General features: G+C 38.0%; 1 protein-coding gene across 1 annotated transcript in view; it reads left to right on the top strand.

Annotated features, from left to right (window-relative positions):
• EFCAB5 (EF-hand calcium binding domain 5) overlaps positions 1-27,605 on the top strand; it is a gene marked incomplete at its 3' end in the record, with an annotated part of 120,357 nt that overhangs the window by 19,343 nt on the left and 73,409 nt on the right. The window contains 2 exon segments of the mRNA XM_079725460.1: positions 17,266-17,836; positions 25,270-25,426. Coding sequence (XP_079581586.1) covers positions 17,266-17,836; positions 25,270-25,426 — 728 coding nt within the window.

Raw genomic sequence — 27,605 nt, 5'->3', positions numbered from 1 at the left:
GCTTTCTCCTACACAATAGAATGTAAAACTATTACTAAATTTTAGTTGGGGATGGATTCCTCAAGATTTTGCCTTTTAAAGATATAATCCCAGGGATATTTTAAATGCAGTTTGGGAAATAATTTAAAATATATTCCCATCATCTTCTATTGATACTTTGAGGCAAGTTTATAACGATTCATCTTGTGCTTAAAGAGAAAATTTAGCTAAGAGAGCTGACTGACACATAGCAGACAACCCATTAATACAAAAATAAAATGAAGAACCCTAGTGATTCAACCTGCCTGCTGTTTTTCTATTTCTTCTTTTTACCTCTGTACTTGACAACACATTTATTCTATTTGACTTCCAGCCCAATCCTTAACCCAAATGCCACATAATTATGCAGGTTGAAAATTTATATGATCAAAAGTCAACAAATAAGTGGGCAAGACATTCATCCCTTTCACTACATTTCTTCTAATTTTAGATACTTAGTGAAATCCTGTATGATAGAAAATTTTCACAATATTTAAAATTTAACAATTTCAACTTATATTTTAGTTAATTGAAATTCTTTTCAATTTAGTTTACAGCTATTGAGTGGTTAGTATGTGCTAGGCTGAGCTATAATAATTTTTTTAAATAAATTTATTTATTTTATTTATTTATTTTTGGCTGCATTGGGTCTTCATCGCTACGTGCGGGCTTTCTCTAGTTGCGGTGAGCGGGGGCTACTCTTCGTTGCGGCAGGCGGGCTTTTCATTGTGGTGGCTTCTCTTGTTGAGCACGGGCTCTAGGTGCGCAGGCTTCAGTAGTTGTGGCACGTGGGCTCAGTAGTTGTGGCTCGCAGGCCACAACTAGAGTGTAGGCTCAGTAGTTGTGGCGCACGGGCTTAGTTGCTCCACCGCATGTGGGATCTTCCCGGACCAGGGCTCGAACCCATGTCCCCTGCATTGGCAGGTGGATTCTTAGCCACTGTGCTACCAGGGAAGTCCCAATAATAATTTTTAAAGCATTTTCTAAACTATAAATTGCTATATAGATGGTAGTTATAACTTGTAGTTGCTTACTTTTCTCCAAAGTGTTTTTCTGTCTTTTAAACCAATTATAAGTATTATTTACTATTCCTTCTTATTAGTAAATAATAACACATACACATTAAGAACCAAACTTTTCAGCATTTATTTTGCCTTTATTATAAACTTAGTACTGTTTTCACAGCTTCACTAACTTTTAAAAAGTTTCTTGGAAAGTCCCTCCTACCTGCCCCCTACCACTAGTTTCTTTCTTTCTTTTTTTTTTTGCATTTGTCAACATTTTTTTTTTTTACATCTTTCTTGGAGTATAATTGCTTTACAATGTTGTGTTAGTTTCTGCTGTATAACACAGTGAATCAGCTATACATATGCATATATCCCCATATCCCCTCCCTCTTGAGCCTCCCTCCCACCCTCCCTATCCCACCCCTCTAGGTGGTCACAAAACACCGAGCTGATCTCCCTGTCCTATGCAGCTGCTTCCCACTAGCTATCTGTTTTACATTTGGTAGTGTATATATGTCAATGCTACTCTCTCACTTCCTCCCAGCTTCCCCTCCCCGCCCCGTGTCCTCAAGTCCATTCTCTACGTCTGTGTCTTTATTCCTTTCCTGCCACTAGGTTCATCAGAACCATACTTTTTTAGATTCTATATATATGTGTTAGCATATGGTATTTGTTTTTCTCTTTCTGACTTACTTCACTCTGTATGACAGACTCTAGGTCCATCCACCTCACTACAAATAACTCAATTTCGTTTCTTTTTATGGCTGAGTATTCCACTGTATATACCACCAGTTTCTTGATTTTACTTCCACCTCACTCCCACCCTTCACCATCACACCATAAATACACTTTGCCTTTACCGTACTCACTTGGTCCAGGTTTATAAATGAACTCTTGCGTGTTTTTTTTTTTTTTTTTTTTTTTGCGGTACGCGGGCCTCTCACTGCCGTGGCCTCTCCCGTTGCGGAGCACAGGCTCCGGATGCGCAGGCTCAGCGGCCATGTCTCACGGGCCCAGCCGCTCCGCAGCATGTGGGATCCTCCCGGACCGGGGCACGAACCCGTGTCCCCTGCATCGGCAGGCGGACTCTCAACCACTGCGCCACCAGGGAGGCCCGAACTCTTGCGTTTTAAACATGGCAAACAGAATCACAATCTAGGTAATTTGCTATAAATTTAATTAGGTGTTCACTTTAATCAGTTTATGGCCAAATTTGCACCTACAAATCTTCACACATATATTCCAACATGTAATTTATTGCCTCTCTAGAAAACATATCAGTCAAGAGTTTATTGTCTTTTCTGTTCTTGTACTTTCAATTTGTTATCACTTTTCAATGTATGGTAGAGGGAAATGTGTTTTGTTTGTTTAAGTCTATTCGTCCCAGTTTGTGATATATACTGAAAACATTGCAGTTGCTTGTTGTGATATCAAATGCAATGCAATGTACTTATTTATTCAGTGATCAGTCACTATTAATCCTAACATTTCTAAGTCTCCCTTTGTAAATACATGTATGTGTTTATGTGTATGTGTGTGTGTGTGTGTTTAAGAAGTGGGAAGAGGAACTGTTATTTTAGTCTCAACATGTCAAAGGATGTGTCTTTATCCTTGTTATATGCTTGTCAAAATTAAAAGGATGTTATCTTGCCAGGCAGCTCCCAGAATACACTCAAATACGTATCTTTGCATAGAAAATATTGTGGTTAAATGTACCATGTGAATTCCTCATTTCTTTCCCTAGTTATTGTATTTTTTAGGCTGTGAGCTTAACTTGTGTTTTGAGAAATCTTATTTCTCTTTTATTAATTTACTCAGCTTTATTCTTATTACACAGCCCTAAGTTTAAAAACGTTTTGTAGGAAAATGCCTTTTCCTATAGCTATTGAATTTTAATTACGATAGTGTTTAATAGTGCTTCTTTTCTTCCTCCTTTCGTAGTTATTCTACATTATGTACAAATGGTAAGAAATTCTGGTAAGACCAAGACAGCTGAGTTTCAGACAGGACCTGTGTTTAAAGGAAACATCACACATCTGTTAATTAGCCCTGCTGCGTCAATTTTCACCAGTTTAATCAGCAGCCAGTCCCTGTAATGTTATATGCCTTCTGTGAAGAAAGAGTCTGTTAAAGCTTATTATAATGTGGGTTATAATTCATTCCTATTTATGTCCTTAAATAGGGTTGTACTGAGGCCATGCCCAGCAGTGGGCCATGCACTAAGTGCAGGAAATGATAAAAGTCACTTATAAGATTGGACCTTTCAAAATATAAATAAGGAATTCTTTTGTGTTCCTACTTACTTAGTTGAGAGTATTTGTACCCATATTGCCTGAATAGGACTTTGTATGTTAGAAGGTGGATTGATACAGGGGTGAAGGTGTGCATATTGGGAAAGAATGTGAAAGGCTCTTAATTCTGCAAGAGTTTAGGAAGACAATCCTGAAAAAGAATTTCAGTGCTTAGCATAGTGCCTGGCACTATGACATCAATAATTATTTATTGAGTGAATATGTAAATGAATCTATCTATCTGTAAAAGGTTTAGGAATGTCCAAGCATAGACCTGCTAAAAAACCCAGTACCTATTTGAAATTATATTCAATTAAACCTCTTAATTTTCCCTTGGGGCAGTGCTGTAATTTATGAATTCAGAGATCACCCAATCAAAAGACAGCTACAGATAGGCTTGTTCAGAATTCTGATTTACTGACCCTGCTATTGCTGTGCCTCCTTTTCTTTTCTTGATTTTATGGCTCTAAGACAGAAGTGTTTGACCAGAGCTGTAACCAAACACATATCTACTTCCATTCTGCATATCGGTGGGGACAATGCAAGCACGAGGATTATTGCTTAGCAACCTATAATAGCCAAGCACACTAGAGGAGCACTAGCAGGCTGCAGCAAAGATAAGACAATGCCCTAGTTCATGTGTGAGTTTACTAATGAGCCATGCAGATGGCTAGATATTAAGTTGCTATAAATCTGTAGCACTCCCCTTAAAGCAGGAGGAGGAATATCTGCCTTGGGTTATGCTAGAGAGGTTAAAAGCAAAGAGTGTACATTAGAACCTGCAGACCTTAAAAAAAAAAATTGGTCTTTATCACACTTAATTTAAAATAGAAGTAAAAGCATTGTGACAAAACAGAATGGAAACACTATCCACCCACCCCCCAGAAAAAGAGGTTAACTTGTTTACAAATCCAACTGAGAGGTAACAGAGAGCATTATACTACCCTCCTCATTTCCCCCATCTATGAATAAGCCAAGAGGAAATCAAAACTTGGGAGAGATATTCATAAATACTATCCACTGTTGGACTTAAGACATTCTTTAAATGAAATGTTGGCTTTTCAAGTGTTTTTAAAAATAAACCACTTAATTTTTTTCCTGGTTAGAAAGATGGATACTATGTAGGTAGAATTTTTTTAACATCTTTATTAAAGTATAATAGCTTTACAATGTTGTGTCAGTTTCTGCTTTATAACAAAGTGAATCAGTTATACATATGTCCCCATATCTCTTCCCTCTTGCATCTCCCTCCCTCCCACCCTCCCTATCCCACCCCTCTAGGTGGTCACAAAGCACCGAGCTGATCTCCCTGTGCTATGCGGCTGCTTCCCACCAGCTATCTGTTTTACATTTGGTAGTGTATATATGTCCATACCACTCTCTCACTTCGTCCCAGCTTCCCCTTCCCCTTCCCCGTATCCTCAAGTCCATTCTCTAGTAGGTCTGCATCTTTATTCCCGTCTTGCCCCTAGGTTCTTCTGACCATTTCCTTTTTTTTTTTTTTTTTTAGAATCCATATATATGTGTTAGCATATGGTATTTGTTTTTCTCTTTCTGACTTACTTCACTCTGTATGACAGTTGCTAGGCCCGTCCACCTCACTACAAATAACTCAGTTTTGTTCCTTTTTATGGCTGAGTAATATTCCATTGTATATATATGCCACATCTTCTTTATCCATTCATCTGTTGATGGACACTTAGGTTGCTTCCACGTCCTAGCTATTGTAAACAGAGCTGCAGTGAACATTGTGGTACATGACCCTTTTTGAATTATGCTTTTCTCAGGGTATATGCCCAGTAGTGGGAGTGCTGGGTCATATGGTAGTTCTACTTTTAGTTTTTTAAAGAACCTCCATACTGTTCTCCATGGTGGCTGTATCAATTTACATTCCCACCAACAGTGCAAGAGGGTTCCCTTTTCTCCACACCCTCTCCAGCATTTATTGTTTGTAGATTTTTTGATGATGGCCATACTGACCAGTGTGAGATGATATGTCATTGTAGTTTTGATTTGCATTTCTCTAATGATTAATGACGTTGAGTGTTCTTTCATGTGTTTGTTGGCAATCTGTATAACTTCTTTGGAGAAATGTCTATTCAGGTCTTCTGCCCATTTTTGGATTGGGTTATTTGTTTTTTTGATATTGAGCTGCATGAGCTGCTTGTATGTTTTGGAGATTAATCCTTCGTCAGTTGCTTCATTTGCAAATATTTTTTTCCCATTCTGAGGGTTGTCTTTTCGTCTTGTTTATGGTTTCCTTTGCTGTGCAAAAGATTTTAAGTTTCATTAGGTCCCATTTGTTTACTTTTGTTTTTATTTCCATTTCTCTAGGAGGTGGGTCAAAAAGGATCTTGCTGTGATTTATGTCATAGAGTGTTCTGCCTGTGTTTTCCTCTAAGAGTTTGATGGTGTCTGGCCTTACATTTAGGTCTTTAATCCATTTTGAGTTTATTTTTGTGTATGGTGTTAGGGAGTGTTCTAATTTCATTCTTTTACATGTAGCTGTCCAGTTTTCCCAGCACCACTTATTGAAGAGGCTGTCTTTTCTCCACTGTATATTCTTGCCTCCTTTATCAAAGATAAGGTGACCATATGTGCGTGGGTTTATCTCTGGGTTTTCTATATTGTTCCATTGATTTATGTTTTTGTTTTTGTGCCAGTACCACACTGTCTTGATTACTCTAGCTTTGTAGTATAGTCTGAAGTCAGGGAGCCTGATTCCTCCAGCTCCGTTTTTCTTTCTCAAGCTTACTTTGGCTATTCGGGGTCTTTTGTGTTTCCATACAAATTGTGAAATTTTTTGTTCTAGTTCTGTGAAAAATGCCAGTGTTAATTTGATAGGGATTGCATTGAATCTGTAGATTGCTTTGGGTAGTAGAGTCATTTTCCCAATGTTGATTCTTCCAATCCAAGAACATGGTACATCTCTCCATCTATTTGTATCATCTTTAATTTCTTTCATCAGTGTCTTATAATTTTCTTCATACAGGTCTTTTGTCTCCTTAGGTAGATTTATTCCTAGATATTTTATTCTTTTTGTTGCAATGGTAAATGGGAGTGTTTTCTTAATTTCACTTTCAGATTTTTCATCTTTAGTGAATAGGAATGCAAGAGATTTCTGTGCATTAATTTTGTATCCTGCTACTTTACCAAATTCATTGATTAGCTCTAGTAGTTTTCTGGTAGCATCTTTAGGATTCTCTATGTATAGTATCATGTCATCTGCAAACAGTGACAGCTTTACTTCTTCTTTTCCAGTTTGGATTCCTTTTATTTCTTTTTCTTCTCTGATTGCTGTGGCTAAAACTTCCAAAACTATGTTGAATAAGAGTGGTGAGAGTGGGCAAGCTTGTCTTGTTCCTGATCTTAGTGGAAATGGTTTCAGTTTTTCACCATTGAGGACGATGTTGGCTGTGGGTTTGTCCTATATGGCCTTTATTATGTTGAGGAAAGTTCCCTCTATGCCTACTTTCTGCAGGGTTTTTATCATAAATGGGTGTTGAATTTTGTTGAAAGCTTTCTCTGCATCTATTGAGATGATCATATGGTTTTTCTCCTTCAGTTTGTTAATATGGTGTATCATGTTGATTGATTTGCATATATTGAAGAATCCTTGCATTTCTGGGATAAACCCCACTTGATCATAATGTATGATCTTTTTAATGTGCTGTTGGATTCTGTTTGCTAGTATTTTGTTGAGGATTTTTGCATCTATGTTCATCAGTGATATTGGCCTGAAGTTTTCTTTCCTTGTGACATCTTTGTCTGGTTTTGGTATCAGAGTGATGGTGGCCTCATAGAATGAGTTTGGGAGTGTTCCTCCCTCTGCTATATTTTGGAAGAGTTTGAGAAGGATGGGTGTTAACTCTTCTCTAAATGTTTACTGGAATTCGCCTGTGAAGCCATCTGGTCCTGAGCTTTTGTTTGTTGGAAGATTTTTAATCACAGTGTCAATTTCAGTGCTTGTGATTGGTCTGTTCATATTTTCTATTTCTTCATGGTTGAGTCTCAGAAGGTTGTGCATTTCTAAGAATTTGTCCATTTCTTCCAGGTTGTCCATTTTATTGGCATAGAGTTGCTTGTAGTAATCTTTCATGATCCTTTGTATTTCTGCAGTGTCAGTTGTTACTTCTCCTTTTTTATTTTGAATTCTACTGATTTGAGTCTTCTACCTTTTTTTCTTGATAAGTCTGGCTAATGGGTTATCAGTTTTGTTTATCTTCTCAAAGAACCAGCTTTTAGTTTTATTGATCTTTGCTATCATTTCCTTCATTTCTTTTTCATTTATTTCTGATCTGATCTTTATGATTTCTTTCCTTCCGCTAACTTTGGGGTTTTTTGTTCTTCTTTCTGTAATTGCTTTAGGTGTAAGGTTAGGTTGTTTATTTGAGATGTTTCTTGTTTCTTAAGGTAGGCTTGTATAGCTAAAAACTTCCCTCTTAGAACTGCTTTTGCTGAATCCCATAGGTTTTGGGTCGTTGTGTTTTCATTGTCATTTGTTTCTAGGTATTTTTTTTTTTTTTTTTTTTTTGCGGTACGTGGGCCTCTCACTGTTGTGGCCTCTCCCGCTGCGGAGCACAGGCTCCGGACGCGCAGGCCCAGCCGCCATGGCTCACGGGCCCAGCCGCTCCGCGGCATGTGGGATCTTCCCGGTCCGGGGCACGAACCCGCGTCCCCTGCATCGGCAGGCGGACCCTCAACCACTGCGCCACCAGGGAAGCCCTCTAGGTATTTTTTGATTTCCTCTTTGATTTCTTTAGTGATCTCTTGGTTATTAAGTAGTGTGTTGTTTAGCCTCCATGTGTTTGTATTTCTTACAGATTTTTTCTGTAATTGATATCTAGTCTCATAGCATTGTGGTCGGAAAAGATACTTGATACGATTTCAATTTTTTTAAATTTACCGAGGTTTGATTTGTGACCCAAGATATGATCTATCCTGGAGAATGTTCCATGAGCACTTGAGAAGAATGTGTATTCTGTTGTTTTCGGATGGAATGTCCTGTAAATATCAATTAAGTCCATCTTGTTTAATGTATCATTTAAAGCTTGTGTTTCCTTATTTATTTTCATTTTGGATGATCTGTCCATTGGTGAAAGTGGGGTGTTAAAGTCCCCTACTATAATTGTGTTACTGTCGATTTCCCCTTTTATGGCTGTTAGTACTTGCCTATGTATTGAGGTGCTCCTATGTTGGGTGCATAAATATTTACAATTGTTATATCTTCTTCTTGGATTGATCCCTTGATCATGATGTAGTGTTCTTCTTTGTCTCTTGTAACAGTCTTTGTTTTAAAGTCTATTTTGTCTGATATAAGAATTGCTACTCCTGCTTTCTTTTGATTTCCATTTGCATGGAATATCTTTTTCCATCCCCTCACTTTCAGTCTGTATGTGTCCCTAGGTCTGAAGTGGGTCTCTTGTAGACAGCATATATACGGGTCTTGTTTTTGTATCCATTCAGCCAGCCTGTGTCTTTTGGTTGGAACTTTTAATCCATTTACTTTTAAGGTAATTATCGGTATGTATGTTCCTATGACCATTTTCTTAATTGTTTTGGATTTATTATTGTAGGTATTTTCCTTCTGTTGTGTTTCCTGCCTAGAGAAGTTCCTTTAGCATTTGTTGTAAAGCTAGTTTGGTGGTGCTGAATTCTCTTAGCTTTTGCTTGTCTGTGAAAGCTTTTAATTTCTCCATCAAATCTGAATGAGATCCTTGCTGGGTAGAGTAATCTTGGTTGTAGGTTTTTCTCTTTCATCACTTTAAATATGTCCTGCCACTCCCTTCTGGCTTGCAGAGTTTCTCCTGAAAGATCAGCTGTTAACTTCATGGTGATTCCCTTATGTGTTACTTGTTGTTTTTCCCTTGCTGCTTTTAATATTTGTTCTTTGTATTTAATTTTTGATAGTTTGAATAATATGTGTCTTGGCGTGTTTCTCCTTGGATTTATCCTGTATGGGACTCTCTGTTCTTCCTGGACTTGATTAACTATTTCCTTTCCCATATTAGGGAAGTTTTCAACTACAATCTCTTCAAATATTTTCTCAGTCCCTTTCTTTTTCTTTTGTTCTTCTGGGACCCCTATAATTCGAATGTTGGTGCATTTAATGTTGTCCCAGAGGTCTCTGAGACTGTCCTCTATTCTTTTCATTCTTTCTCCTTTATTCTGCTCTGCAGTAGTTATTTCCACTATTTTATCTTGCAGGTCATTTATCCGTTCTTCTGCCTCAGTTATTCTGCTATTGATCCCTTCTAGAGAATTTTTAATTTCATTTATTGTGTTGTTCATCTCTGTTTAGAGTTTGCTGTTTAGTTCTTCTAGGTCCTTGTTAAACGTTTCTTGTATTTTCTCCATTCTATTTCCAAGATTTTGGATCATCTTTACTATCATTATTCTGAATTCTTTTTCAGGTAGACTGCCTATTTCCTCTCCATTTGTTAGGTCTGGTGGGTTTTTGCTTTCCTCCTTCATCTGCTGTGTGTTTCTCTGTCTTCTCATTTTGCTTAACTTACTGTGTTTGGGGTCTCCTTTTTGCAGGCTGCAGGTTCGTAGTTTCCATTGTTTTTGGTGTCTGTCCCCAGTGGCTAAGGTTGGTTCAGTGGGTTGTGTAGGCTTTCTGGTGGAGGGGACTAGTGCCTGTGTTCTGGTGGATGAGGCTGGATCTTGTCTTTCTGGTGGGCAGGTCCACATCTGGTGGTGTGTTTTGGGGTGTCTGTGGCCTTATTATGATTTTAGGCAGCCTTTCTGCTAGTGAGTGGGGTTGTGTTCCTGTCTTGCTAGTTGTTTGGCATAGGGTGTCCTGCTTTGTAGCTTGCTGGTCGTTGAGTGGAGGTGGGTGTTGGTGTTGAGATGGAGATCTCTGGGCGATTTTCGCCGTTTGATATTATGTGGAGATGGGAGGTCTCTTGTGGACCAGTGTCTTGAACTTTGCTCTCCCACCTCAGTGGCACAGCCCTGATGCCTGGCTGGAGCACCAAGAGCCTGTCCTCCACACGGCTCAGAATAAAAGAGAGAAAAAAGAAGAAAGAAAGAAGAAGATAAAATAAAATAAAGTAAAGTAAAATAAAATAAAGTTATTAAAATAAAAATTAAAAATAATTATTAAGAAAATTTTTTTTTTTTTTTTTTTTTTTTGCGGTACGGAGCACAGGCTCCGGACGCGCAGGCTCAGCGGCCATGACTCACGGGCCCAACTGCTCCGCGGCATGTGGGATCCTCCCGGACCGGGGCATGAACCTACGTCCCCTGCATCGGCAGGCGGACTCCCAACCACTGTGCCACTAGGGAAGCCCAAGAAAAAAAAATTTTTTAAGTAAAAACAAGAAACGGACAGACAGAACCCTAGGACAAATGGTAAAAGCAAAGCTATACAGACAAAATCATACACGGAAGCGTACACATACACACTCACAAAAAGAGAAAAAGGGGAAAAAAATATATATATCGTTGCTCCCAAAGTCCACCTCCTCATTTTGGGTTGATTCCTTGTCTATTCAGGTATTCCACAGATGCAGGGTACATCAAGTTGATTGTGGAGATTTAATCCGCTGCTCCTGAGGCTGCTGGGAGAGATTTCCCTTTCTCCTCTGTGTTCGCACAGCTCCTGGGGTTCAGCTTTGGATGTGGACTCTGTGTGTAGGTCTCCTGAGACCGTCTATTCCCGGTCAGACAGGACGGGGTTAAAGGAGCAGCTGATTCGGGGGCTCTGGCTCACTTAGGCGGGGGGGAGGGAGGGGTGCGGATGCGGGGCGAGCCTGCGGCGGCAGAGGCCTGCGTGACGTTGCACCAGCCTGAGGCGCACCGTGCATTCTCCTGGGTAAGTTGTCCCTGGATCACGGGACCCTGGCAGTGGTGGGCTGCACAGGCTCCTGGGAGGGACGGTGTGGATAGTGACCTGTGCTTGCACACAGGCTTCTTGGTGGCTGCAGTAGCAGCCTTAGCATCCCATGCCCGTCTCTGGGGCCCGCGCTGATAGCTGCGGCTCGCACCCGTCTCTGGAGCTCCTTTAAGCGGCGCTCTTAATCCCCTCTCCTCGCGCACCAGGAAACAAAGAGGCAAGAAAAAGTCTCTTGTCTCTTCGGCAGCTCCAGACTTTTTCCCGGACTCCCTCCCGGCTAGCTGTGGCGCAGTAGCCCCCTTCAGGCTGTGTTCACGCAGCCAACCTCAGTCCTCTCCCTGGGATCCGACGGAAGCCCAAGCCTTGGCTCCCAGCCCCGACCCATCCCGGTGGGTGAGCAGACAATCCTCTAGTCTGGTGAGCGCTGGTTGGCACTGATCCTCTGTGCGGGAATCTCTCCGCTTTGCCCTCCACACCCCTGTTGCTGCACTCTCCTCTGTGGCTCCAAAGCTCCTCCTCTCCGCCACCAGCAGTCTCCGCCTGCAAAGGGGCTTCCCGGTGTGTGGAAACCTTTCCTCCTTCATAGCTCCCTCCCACTCGTGCAGGTCCCATCCCTATTCTTTGTCTCTGATTTTTCTTTTACCCTACCCAGGTACGTGGGGAGTTTCTTGCCTTTTGGGAGGTCTTAGGTCTTCTGCCAGCATTCAGTAGGGGTTCTGTAGGAGTTGTTCCACATGTAGATGTATTTCTGATGTATTTGTGGGGAGGAAGGTGATCTCCGCATCTTACTCTTCCGCCATCTTGAAGTTCCACCTGTAGGTAGGATTTAAAAGTATTCTTCAGAGTACTCTCAATAAAGCTAAGAAAGAAATTTTAATAAATAAAAAGAATTTTAAAATATTTATGGATAGCCTCCCCCAAAATGAGAATGAATAAATACATTGCAATGCAGTCATATAATGAAATATTATGAAGCAGTGAAAAACGAACACACTGGAGCTGCAGTTATCAATATAGATGAATTTCATAAACATAATATTAAGTATTTAAAAGGTCACAGAATACACATGATATGAAATCATTTTTATAAAAATTAAAAACAAGAACAATATTATATTGCTTATATATAATATATACAAATGCAGAAAAATAATAAACATGAAAATCAGAATAGTGTTTCTATCAAAGTAGGGGTATTTGAGAGGCTTTAATATACAGGTAATTTTTTTCTTAAGCTAAGAGTAGATATATGGCTACTTATATCATCATTATACTTACAGGTCTCAAATATTTCATAATAAATAAGATTTTAAAAAACACTGCTCTAAGTTGTAGAGGTTCTGATCTCTTACCCTTTTATTTCACTAGTACTATTTATTGAGAGTTATTAATGATTGAAGCATGGGTCAATAACTACTTTCTGGCTATGTTAAAAACAATGAGTATGGGGACTTCCCTGGCTGCCCAGTGGTTAGGACTTCGCCTTCCAATGCAGAGCTAAGATCCCAAATGCCTCATGCCCACAAAACCAAAACAAAAAACAGAAGCAGTATTGTAACAAATTGAATAAAGACTTTAAAAGTGGTCCACATTAAAAAAAAATCTTTAAAAAAATAATGAGTATCAAAATAATTTACATATCTATTTCTTCTTTTTTCCTGAATCCACGAAGTAATAGAGGCAAAGAACTTTAACAGTGTGTGGCCCTAATCCTATTGTGGTTCAGTTTGACATTAATATTTTTTCAGTGGAGAGAAGCAAATTGACTAGTAGATAATATTTGAAAGCCCTGGAACTACTTCATCTCCATGGCCATATCAGAAAAAACCTTAAGATTCTTACTAAGTTTTTCATTCCAATCACCTCAGCAATCGTGGCTGTAGAAAAAAACATCTGATAGCTTATTGATCAGAGCCTGAACGAGCTAGGTCCTGGGAACCTAATTATATTTCTATTATATATTAGCAACAAACAATTAGAAAATGAAAAATTTAAAATACAATTTTAATGGCATAAAAAGCACTAAATATCTCAAAATAAATCTAACCAAAAATGAACAAAACCTGTACACTGAAACTATAAAACATTGTTAAAAGAAATTAAAGAAGACCTAAATAAATGAAAAAATATACCTTATTCATGAATTAGAAGACTTAATATTGTTAAGAAAGTAGTGCTCCCTCGATTGACCTCTAGATTCAGTGTAATTCTAGCAAAAAGTTGTGCAGGGTTCTGTATATGTGTCTGTGTGTATATAAAATAATTTGATTCTAAAATTTATGTAGAAATGCAAAAGACCTAGAAAAGCCAAGGAAATCTTGAAGAACAACAAAGCTGGGGGATTTATATTACTATATCAATATTTACAATTAGGTTACAGAAATTAGGACAGTAGGACATTGACATAAGGATAGACAAATAAGCCAATGAAATAGAGTCCAGTTGAAAGTCCTGTATTGAAAACAGGAGGTGTTTTCAATAATGATGCCAAAATGGAAAATATGTATTTTTGAGTCCTACCTCACCCCACACATGCAAATAAGTTCTACATGTACTGTAGATACAAATGTGAGTGATAAAACAGTAAGTAATTTTAGAAGATAACAGGAGAATATTCTCATGATTTGCTAATATTTTGTTGAAGATTTACATCTATATTCATAAGGAATAGTAGTCTGAAATTTTCTTTTCATGTGGTGTCCTTATCTGGCTTTAGTATCATATCTATGCTGGCCTTATAGAATGAGTTAGAAACTGTTATGTCCTCTTCAGTTTGGGGGGAGGAGTGTTGTAAGGATAGGTTTTAATTCTTTAAATGTTTGATTAAATTCACTGGTGAAGCCATCTGGTCCAGGACTTTTCTTTGTTGTGAGGGTTTTGATTACTAATTTAATCTCTTTACTTGTTATGGGTCTGTTAAGATTTTCTATTTCTTTCTGAGTCAGTTTAGATACTTTTTGTGTATTTTTTGTCCATTTATTCTAGGTTATCCTTTTTATCTCTGGGAGATTGGTGGTAATGTTCCCACTTTCATTTCTTATATTAGTTTTTTTGTCTTCACTCTTTTTCTCTTTGCCAGTCTAGCAATTTGTCAATTATGTTGATCTTTTCAAATAACCAACTTTTGGTTTTATTGATTTTCTCTGCTGTTTTTATAGTCTCTATTTTGTTTATCTCCACTCTGATCTTTATTATTTCCTTCCTTCTGTTTGTTTTAGGTTTATTTTACTCTTCTTTTTCTAGTCCTTGAGATGTAAACTTAGATTATTGATTTGAGATTTTTCTTCTCTTCTAATGTAGTCACTTAACAGCTATAAATTTCCCTCTGAGCATTGCTTCCACTGCATCCCATAAGTTTTGGTATATTGTGTGTTCATTTTCATTCATCTCTAAGTATGTTCTAATTTCCCTTGTGATTTCTTCCTTAACCCATTGGTTGTTTAAAAGTGTGTTTTTTAATCCTGCAGATTTCTCCTATATCTTCAAAGAAGACACTTTTTATGATATTTATATTTTTAAATCTATTAGGATTTGTTTTGTGGCCTAACATATAGTCTATCCTGGAGGATGTCCCATGTGCACTTGAGCAGAATGTGTATTCTACTGTTGTTGGGTGGAATATTCAGTATAGATCTGTTAGAGCTGGTTAATTTTTGTTTATAGCATGAAGTATGGGTCCAACTTCATTTTTTTGCATATGGATACCCATTTGTTACAGAACCATTTGCTGAAGAGATAATTTTTTCCCCATTGAATGATCTTGGCACCCTTGGCAAAAGTCAATTGGTCATATATTTATGGGTATATTTCTGCTCCAGGCTCATCTTGAATATTTCTTGCCCCAGTCCTAGAATCAGCCATTTTTTCAATGAGTCCTGATTTTTTTTAATTGGAGAATGATATTAGAAACCAAGGTCTGGGGACTTCCCTGGTGGCACAGTGGTTAAGAATCCGCCTGCCAATGAAGGGGACATGGGCTTGAGCCCTGGTCTGGGAAGGTCCCACATGCCATGGAGCAACTAAACCCGAGTGCCACAACTACTGAGCCTGCACTTTAGAGCCCATGCTCCACAACAAGAGAAGCCACCGCAATGAGAAGCCTGTGCACCGCAGTGAAGAGCAGCCCCTGCTCGCCGCAACTAGGGAAAGCCTGCACGCAGCAACAAAGACCCAATGCAGCCAAAAATAAATAAATAAATAAATTTAAAATTTCAATCCTATTAAAAAAAAAAAAGAAAGAAACCAAGGTCTGAGCACTAGGTTTCCAAGCTCTCATAATTTTTAAAAATAATCTAACTATATTTTTAATTTCCTCTAATTTCTCTGCTCTGAGGATATTAATTACAGCTCTTTTAGAACTCCTTATATTTGTTCTATTAATGGTGCTTCCTTGGATAGTATTAATCATTGCATTCGTTTAGTCATGGAGTTAGTTTTCGTTAAATATTTGGTGATCCTTATGTGTGTGCTTACATTTGCATTTGGGAATCCCTGTTTGCTTTTCTCTGGATGACATTTCTGTTTTCTGTAGCCTGCTGCCAGTGATTGTGGAGGAGGGGTAAGCTATGCAGATTGTGGAGGAGGGGTAAGATATGCAGACAGTGAAGTCTGTCAGCAATTCATTTTCTCTGTGTGTGGAGGCATTATCCTGCCTCTCTTGCCCGAATCCCCTTGTTCCAGTTCAAGGGTGAATGCCTCTGGTGCCCGATGATTAGCTCAAATGGGGATGAAGATACACAAAAAGGTCAGTCATTCCCCTGCTATCCATATCTACATCCTTTAAACTTAGGGTGCCTCAGAGGTGCTCCCAAATTTCACAGTCATCTTCTGGATCTTTTTAGTCTTATAGTTTCTTTAATCAATCTAATCCCATCTACCTTACAGTTTTCAGAGACCTTCAGAGTTTCTGAAGGCCCTCTTCATGATTGATTGTTAGCATTCTTTTTTGGCTGTGCCGCCTTAGTTGCGGCATGCAAGGATCTTCATTGTGACATGAGGACTCTTAGTTGTGGCATGCATGTGGGATCTAGTTCCCCAACCAGGAATCAAACCCAGGCCCCTTGCATTGGGAGCGTGGAGTCTTACCCACTGGACCGCCAGAAAAGTCCTTTTTTAAAATTAATTTTTATTGGAGTATAGTTGCCTTACAGTGTTGTGTTAGTTTCTACTGGTTGTTAGCATTCTTATGTTCATATTAAAACACACACACACACACACACACACCCTTTTCTATCATTTCTAGAGATTTTGGTAGGGAGGGCATGTAGGTCCTGACCTCAGTCCACTATCTTGGTCTAAAATCTCCAACATGAAAGAAGTTGGAAATATGAGAGTGGGAAGAAATATATTTATTGGGTTGGCCAAAAGGTTCATTTGGGTTTTTCTGTAACACCTTATGGAAAACCCCGAACAAACTTTTTGGCCAACCCAATACACATACATGTCTGGTAGACTCTCTTCACTGCCTACTCAGCAGACATTTTCCCACCTTTTGTCTGCCAATGGAACTTAAGTTTTGTAGCAGATGGAAATCACTTGATATCAGAGAATATGGTCTAAAACCTGACCAAATTTGGTCTAAACCCTGACCAAGGAATAAATTATGATTGATCAAAACTATTCTCAATAACCCTTTTACCTTTACCAGCTATTGGCCTAGGGCGGGCACGTAACCTAATTAGGGCCAATGAAATGTAAAGGAAAGTCTTAGAGTGAGGAGTCTGGGATCTTCTCTTCTTGAATAATATAACAGAACTTCAAGAGGATAAAGCCCCTTCGTTCTCAATCCTTTTCTCCTTTAAAGAAGTGACGCCTGGAGCTGCAATAGCTATCTTGTGATCCTGAGATACAAGCACAAAAAATGAATAAAGAACAATAGAAACATGCTAGGTACTTAATAAAAACACTGAGCTGTTGAATGGCTTCTGATTAAGAAAACAGTAAATGTCCTTATGGTTAAAGTCACTGCTGTCTGATTTTCTGTTACTTTTAGCTGTGTTCGAATATACCATGTAAATGGATGTAAAATAATTTTCTAATAATATTCTAAAGTAACATAGATTAAAATCTACTTCTAATATTTCTTACATTTCAATTTTTGTCCCCTCAGAATTAAACCTGGAGGAGCAGCCAAAAATCTCTACTTGTTCAATAAAGGACTCTAGAATCTCAAAGAATACTGTATTTAGAAAACCTGCGAAAGTGCTTTTCAATTTAGATCAAACTGCACAGAATTCAAAGCTAGAACAGTCATGGAAGAAAAATCTTTCTGAAAGAGTGCAGGCAAGAGCCCAGGCAATGCAGCAGAAAATCATAGATAAGGAAAATCTGAAGAAGGAACTAGAAAAAAAGGCTGAAGAAAAACTCCCCAGGGATAATTTGGCCAAAGAGTGGTTTAATACTGAAAACATGACACTGAACACTCGTGTGTATTTGCTCGAGAAACTTCTACCCACCTTAGTTCCTGGAATGGAAAAAATGTTAATGCAAGTGGAAAAGAAAAAGCTTTTGGCAGAAGTTGATATTCCAACCAAGTTTGATCCAATTAACCACTTGGGGGAATACTTAATGAGAAACAACCCTAATTATATCAAAGACTCAGGAATGTCTGGTTATCAGAGGGTGATGAGAAATATCGCAGAAGACCTGAAGATAAACATTCCGAACACTACTTACAACAGGTACAGTTTGTTGTATTTGCAGTTGATGATCTAGCTCCCTATGTTGAAAAGCAAGTAGAACAATAACATAATCATACAAATAGGACTTAAAGTAATTTTATAGTTCTTCAAAAAGTATTATTGAGCTACTACTATGTGCTTCACTGTTTATGAAGCACTGTGAAGACTAACAAGGTATATTAAGTAAGTTCCTTGTACTGATGAATTTAGTTATCTCACTAGGATCCCAAGTGTATATTTATTTGTTTATTATTTGTCTTCTTGCATTGGAAAGTAAGCTATATGAGAGGAAGGACTTTTTAAAATTTAACTTTTCAGATAGGTAATATGTTCACCTGCTTCAAAAGCTGAAACGTATAAAGTGTTATATGATGGAAACTTTCTCTCCCATTCTTATCCTCCTTCCACACAGTGCTCCACCTCTGCAATAAATAGCTACTGTTCTTAATTTTCAATGGATCCTTCCAGAGTTTCTTAGTGCATACATAAGCAAATGCAAATATACATTCTTAATTTTCTTCCTTTTATCCAAAGCATGTGAATGAGTTACAAATATTTTCCTCTGTTTTTCACCTGTCATTTATCTTGTGTCATGTAGAGGATTTTTTATTTCTATGTGGTCAAATTTATTTACTTTTATTTTATGGCTTCTGGGCTTTGAGTCATTGTTACATTTCATTTCAAGATGTTAAAAGAATTGTCCCATGTTTTCTTCTGGAATTATTTTAATTTTAATTTAAAATATTGATCCATTTAGAATTTATCCTAGTGTAAGATTTAAAATATGTATCCAACTTTTTCCTTTTCCAAATGGCTGCATAGTGAGCCCAATAACAGCTACTGAATAGTCTATATTTGTTCTTCTTTTCTAATCACTACTGTCTATTCTTGTGTGTTTACTTTTCAATATGAACTTTAGAATTGGTTCATCTACCTGAGGGAAAAAAGGGGGGGAGGGAGAACACCAAAAGAAACGTTATAGGAATTTTTATTGAAATAAGATTAAATTTATTCATTATCTTAGGGAAAATCAACATCTTTAATAATGACAAGTGTTTCTATATGAGAATGCTTGTCTTTCCATTTGCTCATCTTATTCTGTATCAGTCAATGTTGTCTTAAAGTTGTTAGGAATATCATGAAAGAGTTAAAGTATTTAAAGATGCTTTCTTTGCCAAGATTATCAGAATTAGGGTTTCATCTTCCTCTGGCAAAAATCCAAGATCCATATGTCAACACAAGACAGTTTCAGGCATTTGTAGAATATTCAGAAATCCTAGGGATGCTTTACAGCAGCACAATGTCTATTGACTTAAAGCTTGGATACCCAGCAACCTTAGCAAAAATAGTCCTGCTTTTAAATTCTCTGAACTATATCACTGTTTGTGTTGTTCTCAATCCATTAGAGAGCTTTGGAGAAGTCCGTTCATTTTAGGAATGAGAGTTTTCCTTACTTATGCTCAAGAAAAAGGACACATAATATTTTTGTTTGGTTTGTCAAGACTTTATCTTCTGGTGATAATGTTAAAGTGTCTGTTTGACTCAACCTGATCTGAAAATTTTTCATCTGCCTACTTCCCTGGACAAAAAGGGATTCATCTTTGTTTGGTGTCTAAGTACAATAGATAGAGAAGACACTCCTTACTGACTTGGAACAATTTATGTAGTGGTAGCCACTTATCTACAAAATAAAATATCACTGTTATTTGTAAGTTTTACATATGCAGTATACTTTCATTGCTTTCCCTCAGGGTTCCTGAAAGACATGTATAGAATTGAAGTGGACTATAATTCTTACATGTAAATTTGCAAAACTGATGAGGAGGGTAGGTTTGTGTCATTTTGTTTTTCTTCATATTTTCTTTTCTTTTAGCATCTTTTCCCTCTGATTCTTGATCCCTCCAGTTCTTGAGAATGCATATTCTATGTCACTACTGCCTTATTGTGAATTGATAAATGAAAAATATTTGCTCTTAAAGTAAGATTACAGGGCTTCCCTGGTGGCACAGTGGTTGAGAGTCCGCCTGCCGATGCAGGGGACACGGGTTTGTGCCGCGGTCCGGGAAGATCCCACATGCCGCGGAGCGGCTAGGCCCGTGAGCCATGGCCGCTGAGCCTGCGCGTCCGGAGCCTGTGCTCCGCAACGGAAGAGGCCGCAACAGGGAGAGGCCCGCGTACTGCAAAAAAAAAAAAAAAAAAAAAAGAAAAAAATGTAAGATTACTAACTTTTGATAGCTTGATTATGGTGATGGTTACACATATTTATACATGTGTTGAAATTTATACAACTATGCACCAAAAAAGGTTAATTTTACTGTATGATATTTTTTTAAAAAGTTAAACATTAAAAAGGAAGTATAGAGAAAGATTATTAATGTTAGAATTTCACACTATTACAGAGAAGTACACTATTGTACACTATTTTCTATCATATTGAACACTATATTGTACACCACTTTCTATCATATCTATATTTCCAACACTGAGCGAAATATTTGACATGAGTTGGGCCTCAATAAATATTTGTTAGATGAATGAATTAATAACTTAAATTTATTGAGGAGTCTTCACAGTCAATCAGTATTTATGGCATAATTATTCAGTGCTTAATGTTGAGCCATACCTTATACGAAAAAAAAATTCAAAATTTGGTTCTTGTCATGAGGAGCTTATACACTCTAGTTGAGGAAATATTACTAAAACATAGCCAAATTTATCAAAATAGTTGTCCACATAGCACTCTCCCTACTTCCTACACTTTTATCAACCTGTTCCATCTGGTCTTTTTTCCAGGCTCTCTTCAATAAATGTCACTTACCAATATGACAACATTCTCTCTGCTTCTAGGCCCAGTGGAAAGTTTGCAGTCCTCATCTTACTTGACCTCTTAGCAGTGTTCAATTATGTTAGCCATTTCCTCCTTGAAATACTGTTTTCCTTCCTTCCATGATATCATTCTTTACTAGTTTTCCCTCTACCTCTGTTTAATCCTTCTCAGTATCCTTTGCTGGTTCATTCTTTGCTACCTGATTTTCAAATATTAAGGTTCCTTAAGGCATAGTTCTCCTATCACTCCATAATCCATCCCTGAGTGCCCTCATTACAACACATGTAACTATTCAGTATCTGCACTTGGATGTTTCACGAGCATCTCAGTTTCAACAAGTCATTGTCTTAATTGATCATCCATCCAGATTTTTAAGCCAAAACCAGAGGGATCAACCTTGACACTTTCTACTTCCTCATTGATCACTTCCAGTCAATCATTAAGTCCTCCTGATTTTACCTCCTTCTTTCAAATCTATTCATTTCTGACCCTCCCCACTGCTGTCACCCTAGTCTAAGCTACCATGATCTGTCACCTGCAATATTGCAATAGTCTCCTAATTGTTATGTTTACATCCATTTTGCCCTCTTCCACTCTATCGTTTACCTGTAACTGAAGTGATTTTTTTTAAAGTTTAACGTTTTCATATTTTTCTCCAGTGTGAACCCTTTCAATGGTATCCCTTTATTCTTAGGATAAAACCCAAAATCCTTAACTAGGCCTATACAAACTTTCTTGTATGACCGAGTCTCTGACTTTCTTTCTAGTCCGGGCTCCCACCTCTGTCATTCTCACACTCTATATACTCCAGGCATATAGGATTTCTTTCAGTTCTTCAAACATACTGTGCTGCTTTCCAGTTCAGGATCTTTTCACATGTCGTTACTTCTTCCCCCTCCTCTTTATCTTATCCTACCAGTCCTTCAGAGTTCAGCTCAAATACCACGTCGTCATGAATTTGGGTTGGGATCTTCCCTTATAGGCTCTCTCATTGCATCCTGTGTTTCTTCTTCATTGCACTTATCACAATTGTAATGGTTGTTTCTCCTGCTGTAATGTGAGCAGGAATTACATCTGTCATATTCACCATTGAATCCCCAGCATCTAACACTGTGTCATGTAAATAATGCTCAATAAATATTTGTTAAATGAATTAACTGACATATTCTAATCTGGCTTAGAATGATGAAAGTTTTCTTGTTGTTTTTTTTTTTAGATACATAAGATTATTTTGAGATATGTCAATTAATTTGGAGTAATTGAGTGTTTAATTTTGAAATCTCTATGATTAATCATCTGTACTTAAGTGGGAGGCTATAATAAATGTTCTTCATCATTTTATAAAATTCCAAACAGGCCTCATTATTTAGCTGTTCAAATATCATTGATTAACCAGTAACTTAGATTTTTCTTAAGTCATTGAACCTTATGTCAGGAACTTCATTTCATAATAAGCTGTATATTGAACAAACAGAAGAAAATGGGTTAAGTACAATAATTAAGTAGACACATATCATATATGTATTTTTATAAGAATACTCATCACAGGAATAATGTGGACATGCTCCAAGAATGGCAAGAAGTCCAGTTTAGCTTTGTGAAACTAAGACCATCAGAGCTTAAAAACAAACAAACAAACAAAAGCTGAGTTTATTAACTTGCCAGGCAAAGGAATCTACACCAGTGAAGAATTCACTGACTAGTTTGCTGAGGGGGAAAATTCTGGCGTTTTTAAGTGTTAGGAAGGGAGCTTTATAGTGGTTATACTTATAACAACTGAAGACGATCACACTGTATATAGGACAGAGTGAGTCCATAGGTTTGTACATGATTGATTAAAACAAGTTCTGTTGTTTAGCAGTTGAGAAAGAGTCTTCCCTTGGGTCTAGTAATGGTCTGGTGTGCAGGGGTCACTCAAAGTTCATGATCAATTACCCACTTAAGCTGGTTAGAACCAGTTTTTATGAAATACAACATTCAGTTTTGATATAATCTAGGCAAATACTCTGAGTGGAAGATTTTCCTAACACAGCTTGAATGGATGGATAGGATTTGGATTGTCACAATTAGGGTAAGGAAGCATTTTTACTTCTTTAATCAGTTAGATTTATACTGTACTTTTCTTTGAAAGAGCTCAAAACACTTGTTAAGATGGCAAAACTGTTTCGTTAGTTAGCTTTTGCTGCATAACAAAATACCTCAAAACTCAGTAGCTTAAATAAACAATCATTTATTTGCTCATGATTTTGGACTCAGCTCATCTCTGATCCACATGGTATCATTTGGACTCACTCATACATTGCGGTAAAATGGCAATGATAGTCTTAGTCATTTGTCTATTAGTTGGCTGACTGTTGGTAAAAGCAATGGAGGTAACTGGATCATCATCCAGCAGGCTAGCCAAGGCTTATTTCCAAGGTGGTGGTAGAAGTGCTCTTAAGTTCAATACAAGAGAGCAAACCCCAATGTTTAAGCACTTTTTCTTCCAGTTTTATTGTGATATAATTTATAGCACTTTTCAACTTTCTGCTTCCATCATGTTTGCTAATGACCCATCGGCTAAAGCAAGTCACATGGCCACAGACAGACACAAGAGATGCAGAAATAGACTCCAGCTTATAATGGGAAAAGCTGCAAAGTTACACTGCATACAGACAGACATGCATACAGGAATGGGAAGAATCTGTGATAATTTTTGCATTTTACCACACTGCAGTTTTTTTTCTTTCCGGTCTCCTTAAATGTGGATTTATATTTAGAATCTGCTTACAGATTATGGCTACCCTACATTACCCAAAGTTATGAGTTTTGGATGCTATGGAATTCTGTTGATTAATTTAGATATCCTCTTGAGATAATGCAGACCACAAAAGAGAAATTTTATTCAGTCCCTGAATGAGTTACCTAGTAAATTAAAAATCCATCTGGATTATATTTGGAGTCTCATGTGCAGTAGCCCTGAAGCACAAAACTAAGTTTTGTTTCTAAATGTGGGCATTAATAAGAGGGAGGAAATGATGTCTGAACTGAGACCTAAAGGATGTGGAGGATCTAGTCAAACAAAGAGAGGGAGGAAGGCTTTTTTCAGGCAGATGGAAATAGGACAGAAACTCAGTTTTGTTAATCTGTGTTGATTAATACACATGAGAATCTAGAGACACCGAGTACTTATTACACAATATCACTTACTTACCTGTTCTGCAGTGGACCCTAAGCTTTATAATGTCAGAATCCATAGTAGGTGCTTGATAAATGTTTGTGTAATGAGTAAATAAGAAACTGACTTAGTGAGTGAGTATGAATGAGTGAATAATGAGAAAAAGCTAGAAGAAGGACACAGACACAGAACAGAGGATCATGCAGAAAAGACAGAAGTTGAGGGGAGTGCTGTATAGAGACAGGGGAAAGGGGAGAGGAGGATAGAGAGAGAGGGAGAGAGGGAGAAAGATAAAGCAGCAGGGAGAGAAAGAGTAGGGGAAGAGCAGAAGAGCCAGCCAAGAATAGACTGGGGGTTCCGAGATAAGTGGTGGCGGTTTGGCTAGTTAGTAGTCGCATTAGAGGAACTTAGCACATCCTTTAAAATGCTAATTAATCTTCCAGCAGTTCAGAAACAAGCCCTTCCGCACTGTTTAACAACTTGCCTATTTTTATTTTTTCAAACTTCAAAGTTTATTTTTGAAGGCTTCTTTTCTTAGAGGATTTTGAAGGCCTTATATGGGCATAAAGTAATGATTTAGATTTTAGTTGTTTCTTTTGGATTATTGGAGTTCTCCAGTTTACCAGTTCTTACTGAGAATTCTTTTGCGTTTCCAAATCTGTCAGATTGCCCTAGTCTTTCTTCTTTGAAAGATGAAGACCTGACTCAAACATTACTTGAAAATTGTATTTGAAACCAGCAGCTATTTTTATTATTCTGAACCATTTTGGTGTTTCAATCAAAATGAGTTTGGGGGTTTTGAAGTCCTAGTAGGGATGATAAACATAGGAATGACTAAAATCACATTCTTCCCCCATTTTCAACCTGGGTGATGCAACTCTGTCTGAGTACAAGTTAACTATTATGCTCAGGGGCTGTCAAAAGTATTTGACTCCAGCCGGATAAAGGAAATTGGCAATAAATTTTCCTAGACAGAAATCAGAAGTTTGGTCCAAGGCATCAGAATTACCTGAGATGCTTGTTATAAATGCAGTTTCCAGGCTCCCACCCTAGACTTGGAATCAGAGTCCTTCCAAGATGACTTATGTGTCCAGGGAAAAAAGAGGCCCACCACCTTCAGGCTTTAGTGCGTTCAACCTTGCTTTTATATGTGGAAGCTTCTAGAGCTATTCTTAGTGCTTCTTAAGTACAGTATTTAGTTGAGTAAAATAAGGCCTACCTCTATAAAAAGTCAAATAATAGTAGAAGGCAGCTTATCATTAATGCCAAATTCAGTATGTGCTGGGGGAAGGAGGGATCCCTACAGGCTTGAATTAAGGAAAATTTCATGGAAAAAGACAGATCCAAAGTTTAAATGAGGCTCTGAACTCCTGTATTCTACCATTTGAACAATCTGAGTCAAATCCAGTGGTCTCAACTCGACATTTCTTCTGTTTCTACATCCTTCAGAGTGTCCAAGATGAAGGAGAATATTAAACAGAAACGAGAACAAAGAGAATGCATGAACAAAGTCAAAGCCAAGGTGGCCAACACATGGAAACAGGCTCTGCAGGAACAGTTCAATGAGTGGATTCTAGACCCCAAAGGAATGATTCCTATGATAGTGGTAAGGAAGACGGTATCTGTGAAGGGTAGGTGGAATGGGTGATAAGAGGGTGATTGCTAGATACTGAGCAGAGTGCTAGAAGCCTCCCTCTAAATTTTTGGTCCTGCTGATGTAAGTCTAGCCCATGAAAGTCAATTTCTTCAATTTTCTCTTGAACATTAAAAAGAAAATTCTAGGTAGATTTCCAAAATATTGACTCTGGCTGAATTTCACAAACTCTTTATTACAGACAGACATAGCTTTCGTGTGTTTTTTTTATGTGTGTGACTAATTACTTCTGTGGACTAAAAGACCGTAATCCTGTTTTGGGGGGGAGGCCGCGCCACACAGCTTGTGGGATTTTAGTTCCCTGACCAGGGATCAAACCCAGGCCCTCGGCAGTGAGAGCGCAGAGTCCTAACCACCAGACCGCCAAGGAATTACCTAAAAGACCATGTCTTTAGCTCTGAAAAAGAACTGTACTCTAAGAGTTATATATGTTCTCTTAGGTGTATAAGATGTGAGAATAACTATTGGTTAGATACAATACCAAGCATATTTCCAGTTGCTAAAAATAGACCAAGGAAGACAAGCCACAGACTGGAAGAAAATATTTGCAAAAGACATATCTGATAAAGGACAGTAATATACAAATAACTCTTAAAATCAACAATAGGAAAACTAATAACAGATTTTAGAATGGGCAAAAGACCTGAACAGACACTTCACCAAAGATATACAGGTGACAAATAAGCGTATGAAAAGGTGTTCCACATATGTCATCAGGGAAATGCAGTTAGAACAGCAATGAGATACCACTACACACCTATCAGAATGGCCAAAATCCAGAACATTGACAACACCAAATGCTAGCAAAGATGTGCAGCAACAGAAAATCTCATTCGTTGTTGGTAAAATACAAAAAGGTGTGGTCACTTTGGAATACAGTTTGGCAGTCTCTTATAAAACTAAACATACTCTTACCATACAATCAAGCCATGGTAGATGGTCCTTTGTATTTACCCAAAGGAATTGAAAATTTATGTCCACACGGAAGCCTATACATGGATGTTTACAGCATAATTAACAAAACTTGGAAGCAACCAAGATGTCCTTCAGTGGGTGAATAATAAATAAATGTGGTACATCCAGATAGTGGAATATTATTCTGTGCTAAAAAGAAATGAGCTATCAAGCCATGAAAAGACATGGAAGAACCTTAAATGAATATTACTAAGTGAAAGAAGCCAATCTGAAAAGGCTATATACTGTATGATTCTAACTCTATGACTTTCCAGAAAAGGTAAAATTATGGAGACGGTAAAAAGGTCATTGGTTTCCAGGAGTGAGGAGGGGAAATAAGGATGGATAGGCAGAGCACAGAGGAGTTTTAGGGTGGTGAAGCAATTCTGTACAATACCATAATAATGGATACATGTCATCATATAATTTTCAAAACCCATAGAATGTATAACACTAATGTAAAATATGGACTTTGGGTTATGAGTTTCCAATGTAGGTTCATTGATGGTAACAAATGTACCATTGTGATGGGGGATGTTGGTAGTGGAGGAAAGCTATGTATGTGGTTGGGGGGGGGCAGGGAGTCTATGGAAACTCTCTGTACTTTCTGGTCAATTTTTCTGTGAACCTAAAACTGCCCTGAAAAATAAAGTTTTATTTTTAAAAAAGGAACTTCCCTGGTGGCACAGTGGTTAAGGATCCGCCTGCCAATGCAGGGTACGTGGGTTCGAGCCCTGGTCCAGGAAGATCCCACATGCTGCGGAGCAACTAAGCCCGTGTGCCACAGCTACTGCGCCTGCGCTCTAGAGCCCGCGAGCCACAACTGCTGAGCCCACGTGCCACAACTACTGAGCCCACGTGCCACAACTATTGAAGCTCTTGCACCTACAGCCCGTGCTCCACAACAAGAGAAGCCACCGCAATGAGAAGCCTGCGCACCACAACGATGACCCAATGCAGCCAAAAATAAATAAATAAATTTTAAAAATAAAAATAATAAAATAATAAATAAAAAATGGACCAAGAAGAGCTCCGAAATTTTGTTTTTAGTCATTGAAGAATGAGGAATTATAGAGGACTCTTTGGATTGCCAAGCTGGTTGCCAAATTTGCCTTAGCTCCATCATGCCCAATGTCTGAGTGTTGTTAGAAATTTCCTTGGAGGGGGCAAATGGGAT

This window comes from Hyperoodon ampullatus (genome assembly GCF_949752795.1).
Source record: "Hyperoodon ampullatus genome assembly, chromosome: 19".
Taxonomy (NCBI): domain Eukaryota; kingdom Metazoa; phylum Chordata; class Mammalia; order Artiodactyla; family Ziphiidae; genus Hyperoodon; species Hyperoodon ampullatus.
This window is presented reverse-complemented; position numbering and strand designations above follow the sequence as displayed.